This window comes from Numenius arquata, chromosome 5 (genome assembly GCF_964106895.1).
Source record: "Numenius arquata chromosome 5, bNumArq3.hap1.1, whole genome shotgun sequence".
NCBI lineage: Eukaryota > Metazoa > Chordata > Aves > Charadriiformes > Scolopacidae > Numenius > Numenius arquata.
Window position 1 is genome coordinate 55,441,625 of NC_133580.1, and position 12,341 is coordinate 55,453,965.

The 12,341-nt window shown below is 36.2% G+C and overlaps 1 protein-coding gene across 4 annotated transcripts in view; it reads left to right on the forward strand.

The window, feature by feature from the left end:
• RGS12 (regulator of G protein signaling 12) overlaps positions 1–12,341 on the forward strand; it is a 90,955-nt gene that overhangs the window by 17,376 nt on the left and 61,238 nt on the right. For all 4 annotated transcript variants that reach the window (XM_074147372.1, XM_074147370.1, XM_074147371.1 and 1 more), the window contains one exon: positions 7,535–7,654. In XM_074147372.1, the coding sequence (XP_074003473.1) occupies positions 7,535–7,654 (120 nt within the window). The remainder of the gene's footprint in view (positions 1–7,534; positions 7,655–12,341) is intronic.

Below are 12,341 nucleotides of genomic sequence, written 5' to 3' on the forward strand. Positions count from 1 at the left end.
TTGTTCCATAGCATGTGGAGCCCTCTCCCACAGCATACCTGCCTCCACCCCAGGACTTACTGCTCCTGTTCCTGTTAGGGTCAATGGGACTGGACCAGAGCAAGCTCTTTTCCCATTTACCTCCCAGATTCTTTTATCTCTTTAAGGGTACGAGAGGTCTTAACCCATCATACCCCATTTTTCAATCCATCCCATTCTCAGGCCCCATAGATGCCTCACTTTGCAAGTCCTTCAAGTCTGCACTGTCAGATTTTGGGTGGAGGAGCCTGTGACATTGGCTGATAGGATGAGGGGTAAAGGGAGGTCATGGCCTACAGTCCTGGTTGCTCTGCCTTGGTCTGCCAGGGCGGTCACTCAGCTAGACAGGACCCATAATCAGGAGATTGGAACTTAGGTGTGGTAGAGGACAACAGAGGAAGATTAAGCCAAATGGTCTAGAGCAGGATTTGAGACTAATATTAATAGAGAATAGTATTTGTATCAACTACTTTGTTCCATGATCCTCCAAGACTTTCAGTATTTTTTGAGATTTTGTGCACTGACTGTGTTGGCATTACTGTGGCATCCCCGTTTCCCATACTTTTTCAGAAGGGTCTAAATTTGGAACTGTCTTTCTGGTGTCTTAAACTTGCGTTTTTTGTAAAGACTAACTGCCGTTCCAGACTGACCCTTCTGCTGTTTAACATCTGAGAGTAAATTTGGCGTATTTTGAATATCCACAGAAGTTTCAAATTATATTACCTGTGTATCTGGGTTCTGAACTATTATGTACTTAACCTTAAAATCATGGAGTCAAACTTGAAAACAGTGAGAGTTTTTAAAAGCTTCAATAGCTGGAAATAGGAGTAGGACAATTAAAATTTGATGATTTTATAGTTAGTATAATTAAGCTCTGTGACACATAGAAGGCAGCAAATTCTGTATTAGCTGAGCTCCTTAAATTGAGGCCTTTTAAATGGTGCTGGTAGGTTTGGGGTTTTTTTGTGATAAAATCATTGAATATAAGCACCCTCCTTTTGTAATGTGCTTTTTAGAGGCAATTAATCAGAATAAGTACTCAAAATCACACTTGTTGTACAGACATCCATAGACAGAAGTTTTGTTAAAAGAATCTAATTTATTGGACTTTTTCTGTAGGGAGATGCTTACCTGGGGAATCGACTCTCTGGAGCAGGATGGCCAGTTGCTGTCAGGGTAGTGATGGTTGTTTCTCTTGCAAGCGTGGTTTAGTTGGATTGTATAAGACTCCCCAAACTGTTGTTCTGGTGAAATTTTCTAATCCAGCTGGCAAGCGGTCCTATGTAACCATTCTAGCATGTGCGTGGTCCTTTTGTATTATCATAAAGGGTCAGGACAGAGGATAGTATCCTTGTTCCACCTGAACAGGAGGAGGAAACAATTTCTATCAAAATTACTATGTACCAGTAACTATATTTTTCATTTAGAGCTCTTATAACTTTGTTCATGACGTTCAATTACTTTTTTATGCTTTTTTCCTCAAACATTTAAAAAAACATTTCACTCACATGCTTGAGAATCTTGTGAGATTAGCTTTCACTGTGAAACACACTTGAAAACATGTGAAAGCATCCTTCTGTAAATGTAGATGATCAGGCTTGTTAGTGTTTTTTTTAACTTTTTAGATTACCTCCCCTTCTTATATTTTACCTTTCCTTCTTCCTGCTCTTCCATACAGCAGCCAAAATCTCAGTTCCATAAGATTCAGCCCTATTAGTTTCTCCTCAAGGTCGTGAACTGTAATGTGTTTTTCATGAAGAGATTAAATTTGCTAGATGTTGTAAAGCTGACCTAAGCCTCACAGTTTTTCTTTCTCCTTTTTTCCCCTTTCTGGATTCCTGCTGCCAGCTCCCTGTATTTTGTCATTGTCAAGGATGGTTGAACACCTAGCAAAAATCTCTCACTTCCTTAGTCTCTTGTACTCCAAGAGCAGCCAGTGTTCTCTCCTTGCTACCTCCTTCCTGCTCCTCCAGCTTTAAAACTTGTACCAGATGAGAGGAATTTCATTGTTTTATTAGTTATATCCATATATTTGCATGAGAGGACAATCTGTGTTTAACTGTAGAGAGACACAAAGACTGTGTAGTACAAAATGGAACTTTCAGGTTGTTACATATGGCAGTTTGTTAAAAAGTTGTTAAGTGAATTTGCTAGAATATGAGAGAGCATGATACATGTCATGCTATAGCTGGGAATTTCTTTAAACTAATTGAAGATGTTTTCTAAAGGTGTTTGGTTTCTTTGGGTTCTGAATAATTGATAAGGTTTCATCAACTTGCTTCTGTTCACTCTCACTCCAGGTTAGAGTATCGTATTGACTATCAGTTTCACGTTGCATTTCTTTGATAGTACCAACTTTGAGTTCTTGTCTCACTCAGGCCAGAGTAGGCAGTGAGCGTCATCAGTTGTGTTGGCATGACTGTGGATCTGTGTTAGAAACAGGGTTATTTCATTTTGTAAACTATAGTTTATCATTAGTGGAGATGAGGGGGCAGCCTGCTGCAGTTTGGGAGCTGGCGTGAGTGGTCAGAGGTACATGCAAAGTCCTTAAGGCAGCACAGCTGCTGAGCAAAATGGCATATGGAACTAATGCCTAACTTGTTTATCAGTTAAAGTTACTTCTAATCCTTTCTTTTTCTGTCTTTAAGGAACTAGATTTGTGCAAGTCGCCTTGTATTGGATTATTTTTGCTCTTTCTGTCCCTCTGTTTGCAGTCTAACATGAATCATGTGCTTCTTTGCTCCGTCTCGCTAATACATGAACATTTTCCACTTTCTCATTCGTACTTTTTTAATACACCTTTCTTGTTCTCAGCCAGAAACTGTTCTCACTTGGACACATTCACAAACTGCTGCTGTATCAATCCTCCTCTGGTGACTTGTTTTTAATGCCTTCCTTGTCAAGTAGATGAGGAGGTAGCTCATCCACAGGGTCAAATAAGCAAGTTAAAAATGAAATTAAAAAAAAAAAAAGTATTTGAAGGTAAAGAAAGTCTATAGTTTGGTAACTGTCTTATAGTTATTTCATGGGGAATGTACTTGCACATGCTATTTCCTGTTAGCCTATGGAAAAGGGGTGATCTAGTCATGTATTTAAAAAAAAAAGGCAGACCCATTCATTGTCCTGCTTTTTCTCTTATACATTTAACTGGTATTTCAGACCATGCTAGTTCATAATTTTTACTTTGTTATAAGAATAGAAAAAGGAATGGATTTTTCAGAGCATCAGTGTGTTAATTCCTTTGTTGTTTTTCCTCTCCATCTGCCAAATCATAACAGGATAAAGGCTTTTAGAAGTATGTTCTTTTATGCTTTCACCATGATAGACAGTAGTAGCAGAGTTGTAAGTGTATGGCAAAATGCAGAGGATGCATTGCTGTAGCACAGCCTTTTTACTAATTAAGTTGTTTTCACAAATTTCTGTGCTTTTCTGCTTTTCTGTTTGTTTCTGGGTTCCTAAAATGAAGACACTTAGTGAAGTATCAGATGGAGTTTAGTTTCTAGTACTGTTCTGTGACAGGATTTCTTAGATTTTAATGAATATCTAAATATTTTTAGAGTTTTCTTCTATAGATTCAGCAACACAGTGTTTTCTGAAGAGATATGGTAAGATATGGTAGTAAATAGTTCTGTTGCTTATAGGCAATCTCTATTTAAAAAGACACACAGCCCAATGTTCATGAAGCAAAATTCAGTGTTTTAGTTTGGCAGCTAACAGTGAATGAAACAGCATTTTGTTGGTCATGTAGTGTGCCGTATAAAATTTTTTAATATCTGTTTAATAGTGTAATAAAGGCTTTTGGAAGTATGATAATTTCTATATGGCTAACGGACTGCAAAATTTACATTAATATCAGTCATTGCACTAGCAATCTCTCTTTGCTTAAATGCTGTGGATTTCTTTAGCCATGATGATTAGTACGTTCCAGTTGCACTGGCTGTTCTCTCTTCAAGTCGTGGATGCTTTTATTTCCAGCTCTTCAGAGTCCCATGAAAAACATTTGCCAAAATGTTGCTGCTATTTGCTTAAGATACGTGATTCTTTCTTTATTTGTGTGCGTGTGTGTATGCAAGGCAATTTTTTTAATTGATCTGCAGAAGGAGGTCTGTGTTCATAGTCTGAATGTCTGGAATAGAGTCAAGAAAGGAAGAAAAGGGAGACTTCTCAGCCCCGTTACCAGGAAATTAAATACTTCGAGAACTGCAGTCTTGTCTTTTCTTTTATTTTTTTTTTTTTTAGCAATATCTTCCTTAATTTCCTAGATTATTAATTTGATTCTTCAGAGCATGGGAGAGATTTTTGTCAGTTGAAAATGTTTTCCTAATTGCAATTGTTATCTAAATCGGTTGGGGAAATGGTTAGCTCAGTGAATTTTTATATTTTGTAATTGTTTCTTAAGCACTGTTTTATTCTCGGGTTCTGTTTTCCCCTGCCCTTATCTTTACCATTCCATCCAGGGCTCAATAGTGAGTTTTGCATAAGAATGTCGAAAACCTTCAATAAAAATTTTGATTGGGTACTAATTTACTGTTCTCTTTTCTACTACCACACAATTTGCAAGTATTTTTGTCCACCCTCCCTCTTTCTCTTTGTTATGTTTCTCACCACAAATAGGTAAGCAGCATTTACTTCTAAAATGGGGCATCTGGTGATAATTAATCTTATCTGGAATCTGCTTCTCAGCGGAATCTAATTAGATTTGTCTTCAGGCAGTTTGTTCTTCTTCCTTCAATTTGTAATGTTACTGTTTCAAAATTTTTTGAGTGTATGCTCTCTAGTTGTATGTCTTAATCTCCCAGAATCACATATGGAAATCTCCTCTATTTAAACATATACCAGACACTTTATATTCTTTTTGGGCTGAATTAGAAAGAAAAGTGAAAATGTATTTGTTATTCGAAATAGATATGACTGCTAGTGATAGTTTTTTCCCTTTGTTTCCTTTCACCAGTTTTCTTTTGTGAAAGATAAAGTCATGTGAGGGATGCATCTTGTTCTGAGAAATACATGAAAGACTATTAAGCAAAATCCATACTGTGTAACTATTTAATTACTTTGAAAATACTCGTTGTACTCGCACTAACGATGTCATTAATTTCACTAGCCTTAGAATTTGCTGAGCTGTTTGTAGTCTGGTAGTTTTTTCACTAATTCACAGATAACAAATTTAAAAATTGCCAAACTGATGTGGTCATACTTAACCAGTGGTGAAGCCTAGTAGCTCTACACGTATATTCATGCTGCTTTAAAAGGAACGTACTCATAGGAGAAGCCATGTCAGTGTTTTGATATGTTTTGCAGTAATAGTAATGGATACTACTGAATTTAGTCAGGGGTTAATGTGGAGTTCACTGTCTGACACAGATTACTGCATTAGCTGTAAGCTTTCAATTTAGACAGGAAAGACCGTTGTGACTGTAAGGTATTAGGCTGACCCACCTCTGTGGTACTTGTATGAAGAGGTGATTTTAAAAGGTGCTCAGAAAGACAGGAACTGTCCTCATTGCAGTGGGTGCCATCTGTGAACGTTTACAGAGAGCAACTTTCCTGTCTTCACATTTAGTTGATCATTTTAGCAAAAGCCATTTTAGTGTGTTTATGTTGCACTTGTAAATGTTCTCTTAAAAACCTCAGAAGCTAATCTCCAGTTGCCAGATTTCCAGTTTTCCGTGGCAGAACGTGCCCAATTTTCTTCTCAACCAATAAAACCCCCCCTTAGTAAACTGAAAACTGGGAGGGAAGGAGATCTCGTATAAAAATGGGTCACTTTTAATACTGAATGAAGAAGCTGGACTCTCAGCCTGCTGCAGTGATGAAACCTGATAGATACTTTGGATCCAGATTCCTGTATACTGTGTTAAGTCTTTACGCTTCTATGAGCTTGTAAACAGTGTGTTGTGAATACCAGTGACAGAGCTCTGTTGCTAAAGAATAGTCTTGACTCCATAGGAATAAGCAAACAGGCAGACATCTGATAGATAGATACTAAAAAGATACTAGATACATTAGATACTAGTAAAGAAATTCTTTACTCTAAGGCTGGTGAGACACTGGAACAGGTTGTCCAGAGAAGCTGTGGATGCTCCATTCCTGGAAGTGTTCGAGGCCAGGCTAGTTGGGGCTTTGAGCAACCCGGTCTAGTGGGAGGTGTCCCTGCTCAGGGCAGGGGGGTTGGAACTCAATGATCTTTAAGGTCCCTACCAACTCTAACCATTCGATGATTCTATGATCTGTTGGATACCTTATCTTTTATTGCAGTAAGGAGGCTGTCTCATATTCTTGATGCTCTTCTCTACTTTGTATGAGTGGTTGTTAGCATGAGATTATAGGAATGTGAAATTTATGATTATTCTTTAGGTTAACGTGATGTATATAGACTTTCAAGCAACTGATCAAAGGGATGCCAAAATATTTCAGAATTGAGAGCACAGCAACTTGTGCAAAGGAAGAAACCAATACAAATATAAAATTCAGTAAAAATCATGAAACTGCCAATAAGCAATTTAAAAAGTACTAGCTTACTGTGATGAAAAAGATGCTGAAATTAAATAGAAAAAAAATTTACTCTGACTTAAACTTTGTTATTTTCTAAAGTGGAAAAGCATCAGAAGACGGGGAGGAATTTTCCCCACATTGAATGTTACAGTGAAAGGAATCCAAAATTTCAGGCACATAATCACAAGTTTTCATAATGTAGTGAGTTTATGTACATCTGCTTAGCAGCAGTCGCTGACTGTGTGCCCACTCTTAGGTTTAAGTTTACACTTTGCCATTTGTCATAAACTAGATATGTACATGCTGAGCTGTTGTAGCTTAACTGACATCTGGTAACTTTTTAAGGACAAATAATACGATTATGGGGAAGAGACAAAGCCATTAGATTTAATTATTGCAGCACCAATTCTAGTCATGGAACATCTAAGTGAGGGAGTTTCTTTCCACAAAACCAGAGTTCCTCCATTTTGTACTGTGTGATTTAAAAAGTTGGACTTGACCGTAGCAAGCCTTTTAAAAAAATGAGTAGTGAAAGTAAGATATTTAATAGTGTGGAGAAAGATTCCAACAAAAGCTGGGTGAGAAGATTTCTAGGATGGTAATTTCCTATAGAAGGAACAAATATTTTGTCATTGTAAATATTTTCCAGTCAAGATAGTAAAGAGCTAGGATTGTCTTGCTTTTAATTAAGTTCTGTCTACTAATACTGACATGTAGCATGTGTACGCTTTAGCAACCTAACTGATGACTCATGTTTATACAGTACCTTAATACTGAATATTTATATTATTTTACTTGAGACTGGAAAAGTCATAACTTAAATGATTTTAGTACATAATTTTACAGGGGCATGGCAAGTGACCAACTTGTGTTGAAATTGTGGTCCTGGTACAGGTTTGCAAGTCCATCTCCTTGGAATTCTCTACCTATCGATTTTTAAAGTTCAGATGCTGTCACTATGATCAGCAATGTACTAAAATTAAAGTAGTAAATAATAATATATATTTCCTCTTTTGTTTAGGGTGCAAAATTTGGACATCCAATGGGATTAAATCAGGCTCCTCCCCCGCGTTCTTCTGTCCGAAGATCATTTGGAAGATCTAAGCGATTTAGTATTACTCGTTCTCTGGATGACCTTGAGGTAATCAACTTTCACTTAAAACTTTCTAAATGAGTCCTGGAGAGGAACTTACAGTAGTTAATGCTGATCATTAATGAAAGAAAGTGTAGTGTGATAAAGTTATGAATCATTATATGACATTTATGTGAGGGGAATACAGATTTCACGTATCGCCCGACTTTTTCAGTGTTTCCTTAGTAGTTACGTTGATGCCAGCAGTGGCCATTCTTTCTGTGGCGAATTTTAACTTTATTTTACTCATCACAGATGGCCATGTAAAGCAAAATGATACAGTTTTGCTGATCAAAATGTTCATCATATCTTAGAAGTCATTGTATCATAATATTGTATAAAAAAATCAAATGATCATCATACTTGATTTTTCATTCAGCTGATGATTGTTGAATTAAGAAAATTTTGAGGGGGTTAAAATTTGTAGCTGGAGCAGGCTCTTTTCATAACTTCCTAAGGAATGTAGCCTACCGAGTATGGAAAAGTTTTTAAAAATGTTTAAATAGGTTTTTCCTCCTTATGTATCAGCAGTCGAGAAAAGGGAATTCCTAATCAACTTGGTGTTGGTCATTGGTTGTGGTGGGTTTTGGGTCTTTCTGAGTGTAATACAACAATGCTATTTCACATATGCTATAACATCAACTGATGCCTGGGCCTCAGTGGCCAAACCTTACTGATTTGGGTGAAAACAAGGAATGAGAAGCCACCTGAATTTAAAAAGATGCTCCTCCTGCTCTGCTGAAAGCCTCCCTCAACCAGCTGTTGGAATATGGCTCCAATGTATCTTATCTTTTTGTGTGCTTCTTCAGGAAAGCCTGACCCGTAGTGATGTGAAAGCAAATGGACAGATTTTTCCCTTACCCTTTTATCGTGTGATAAGAACGTTTGTGGTTGGGAGGAAACAAAAATATGTGCAGAGCTCTTGGCATAGGAACCATATAATACATATTATACTTCTCTTTAGCATGGGAGGGAATGTGGCACACTGATTCCTCTAGATGGGAAGGAGGTGTTTAAAAAGCATTTGAGATGGGAGGAGGAAAGAAGGAGACATTCTGAGTTTTGTGCCATGGGAAAATGTAGGAAGAATGGCATTGCACTGACTCAGAACTAAAGGAGAGGGGAGCTCAGTGCACTGGATTTTTAGGGAACAGAATATATGGAAGGAACTTCTGGCGTGCTTAGGGAATGCAGGTAGGAACTGTAATTACTTATTTCTCAGATGCTTTAAAGGACATTTTTCATTGTGGTCTATTTCTATCTTGTCTGAAGCTTTTAAGAGTCTTGCTTTTTTTTTTTTCCTAGTCATGGAAAATACTTTTTCTTTGCACTCATAACTTTAATACAGTAAGTGCATAACTGTAAAAAACAGAGCAAGATCCTCTGGATAAAGCTGTTAGGAAGCCATCTAGCTACATCTTTCTTCATCAGAAAATGGTGATTCTTTTAAATTAAAAAAGCTTGCTGCTATATATTACCAGTTTTGACAGAATTTCTGGTCACAGTAAGAGAGAATCTTCTCAGTATGTCAGAGCCTAGTGCTAGTAATTCACGTGCAATAGGAAAACCATGGTTCAGCCACGTTCTTCCAGGTTGAAATTCATAGAGATTTATGTGCACATCTCATATTTTGAGAGATTATTTTAAACGCTGTTGTAGGAGCTGTTTTACATTGCATAAATACTCATTAAAATAGGGATGTGGTACTTAATTTCTGTTAATTTCCGAAAGATGTCATAGTCACTGGCCTGTAAAGACCATTTTTCTCTCATTATGTCTTAGTTGGTATTCATTAGCGTATATAAATTGGGTAGCACCAACAGGAGGGATTGAGAGGCTCTCTGTGTTACCCAGTGTCCTAATTGTTAAAGCTGTTACTTTAGATGGGGAAACATACATTGTAGGTCACCGTATGAATTGGACAAAGAAACAATCTGTATTAAAATCTGTATTTGGATGAATGCCCCGACTACATGAAGCTATTTGGGTATGGACGGCTCTCTGTCAATTGCTTCTTTTCACTTTGAAATCTGGTTGTTTTTTTTTTTTTTTTCCTCTGCATGTCATTAGAGAATGATATCCTATCCACCAGAAGAAATAGGAACCCAGAGAAGAATTTCAAAAACTTTATAAGTAAGATAGTGTTGAGGTTTTTAGGTTTTGATTCTAACTTTAACGTTGCTACTGCAGCACTTTTCCCAAGTACTGTTACATTAAGTGTAGTACAACACAATGTTGTTAGTACACGTTTAGATTATTTCAGGCCATCTATTTAGAGTTACTGGAAGAGGAAATAACAATACCAGGAAATTCTTAGAGACTCCACCTTTGGAATAATGATCATGGACATATTATATAGGCTACTCGGTTGCTATTGTGTTCTTTCCAGTTATCTTAGCGGAATGGATAAGGTACTAAGCCAAACATGAAATTTGAAAATGAGTATGTTTCTCTAAGCTTGTGGGTTTGATTCCTGCTGGCATCCAAATTAGTCATCTAAATTGAGCAGAATAAGTAGGTTACATGAAGTTTCTTTTATGGGCATATGCTGAACACTGTTTATTTGCTTATAGGTCTGAAGAAGGTTGTATATGGATTTGCTGTGAAAGTATGAACTTGCTCCTCTTGTCTTTGGAGCTCTAGTTTGTGAAATACTAGCTGTCAGTTTTGCTGTCTTCTGCCATAAGGTGGCGTGATTTCTTTGCAGTTTCTTTTTAAATCTATCCAAGCATAAAACAGTTATATATATATTATTTTAATAAATAAAAAAAAATATTGCAAGAGAATGTGTCACCTTTTCTTTTAAATTGTTAGATTATGGCTGGCTATACATGCACGGACAATATTCTTATAAGGTTAGATTGGACTGTAATGATACAGTTGCCTCTCCTGAAACATTTTCCTCTTACCTGCAGAAGCTGTATTATACATAGGAAAAAAAATAGACAAGTTTGTAGGATTAACCTCTAGATGCTGTTTTTACTAATAAAACCTGTATACAAGATTATTTTAAATCTGCAGGGATCAAAATAGGATAACAGTGCAAAATTAATGGATGCAGTTGTACTGAGAGTACTGTATGGGAAAAGTCTCACAAAATGCACAATTTTATTTCTCAACTGGAAATTGTGCTTATTCATGCCAGGTCTGAATATGAATATCTTGTAAGTTGGAACCGTATTCAGAAAACTAGTGTGTCTAGTGTATGCCTTAATTATGTTGTTTTCACAAGAGAAGCATTTAGAACTTTTTCTTTATTAAATTGCAAGATATCTATATGTTTTTATTAAGAACAGACAGATTCCTATTTTGTGCGTAGTAATAAATTTTCCTACGTCAATCATTTGTCATCATGAAATAGTATCCATTAACAACTATATTAAAATTCTGTGATTTCCACCAATTTTACTTTAAGGCATGCCTGCTTGTTTATATTTGCAACATGTAGCTTAAGCTAAATGTAACTTGCCATGATTTAGAATTATTTAATATTTGGACTAATAAGAGAGCATGACCCCTATCTTTCTTCCTACTTTTCTTCTCTGTAGGTAAGTACCACTACTCTCATCCTCTTGTGTGATTCTGTCCCAGCAAAGACATTGTTTATAGATTTATAAATACATTAAAGGTGACTCTGTGAGACTGCAGAGACTAGAACACTGCCTTTGTAAAAATTTACATTAAACAAAGTAATCCTTTCACTCATGAACAGTTTTGGAGCCAGATTCCATAAAACACTTTCAACTGTTAGCTTGTTCTGTTCGTATCTAGATTTTTCTTGAGGTCTATAAAAATGGGGGAGTCTTGCAGTATTCCCTTGAGGTCAATAAATTTAGGTTCATCCTCACCAAGGAGAACATTCAAAGGTGTTGTGTTTCCTGAAAATCGTTGTGGCACTTGTATGTTTGCTATTTCTCTGTGGTTAAAAATAGGGCAGAATAGTATCATAAGAGATAATATCTTAGGCAAACAAGTGTCAAGCTTTTTGAGTATTGTTAAGTAATCTTTTAATGTAGAGATCTATTTAAAATTAAAGACTATTTAATTCTTTTAAGTAAATAACAGGAGAAAAGAGATGGCTGGTGCTGCTTTTCTTCTTGTTCTTGTCCTGTTTTGGAGACTTTAAATCTATAGACTATATAAAAGTGAACATTTTTTGGATCAAACTTCTAGAATTTAGTAATTTTTCAGAGTTGGAATGTATCATATATTCCTTTTAAAAACCAGTGTGAGGAATTTTGTTAGAATGTTCTATCTTAATTATAACCTTTAATAATATAGTATTATTAGCTGTTATTATAGGTAATAATGCTTGATTTTTTTTCTGTTTTGTTAATTCCACTGAAGCAACTTTTTTTGCATTTCATCTGCTAATTAAAAGCATACAACGCATCTCTTTGGTATGAGGTTTTTAATACTAATGAATGACATGTCTCTGCTGGATATTAGCTTTGGCATCTGTGGGTGGCAAAAAACCCTAAATGCTCATTTGACTTAATAATGAGTTTTTAAGTGGGTACCTGTCTTTGTTTGACTTATTTAAATAATCAGACAAAGCTTACACAGGGAGATAATAGCTTATATTAGACCAACTAGTATACTAGGAAAATCAGACAAGAAGAACTAAACATGCCCCAAACTTTTCCCACCCTCTCAGTTGATCTAATAAAAAGTATTAAGTCTGCCTGCAGAGCTT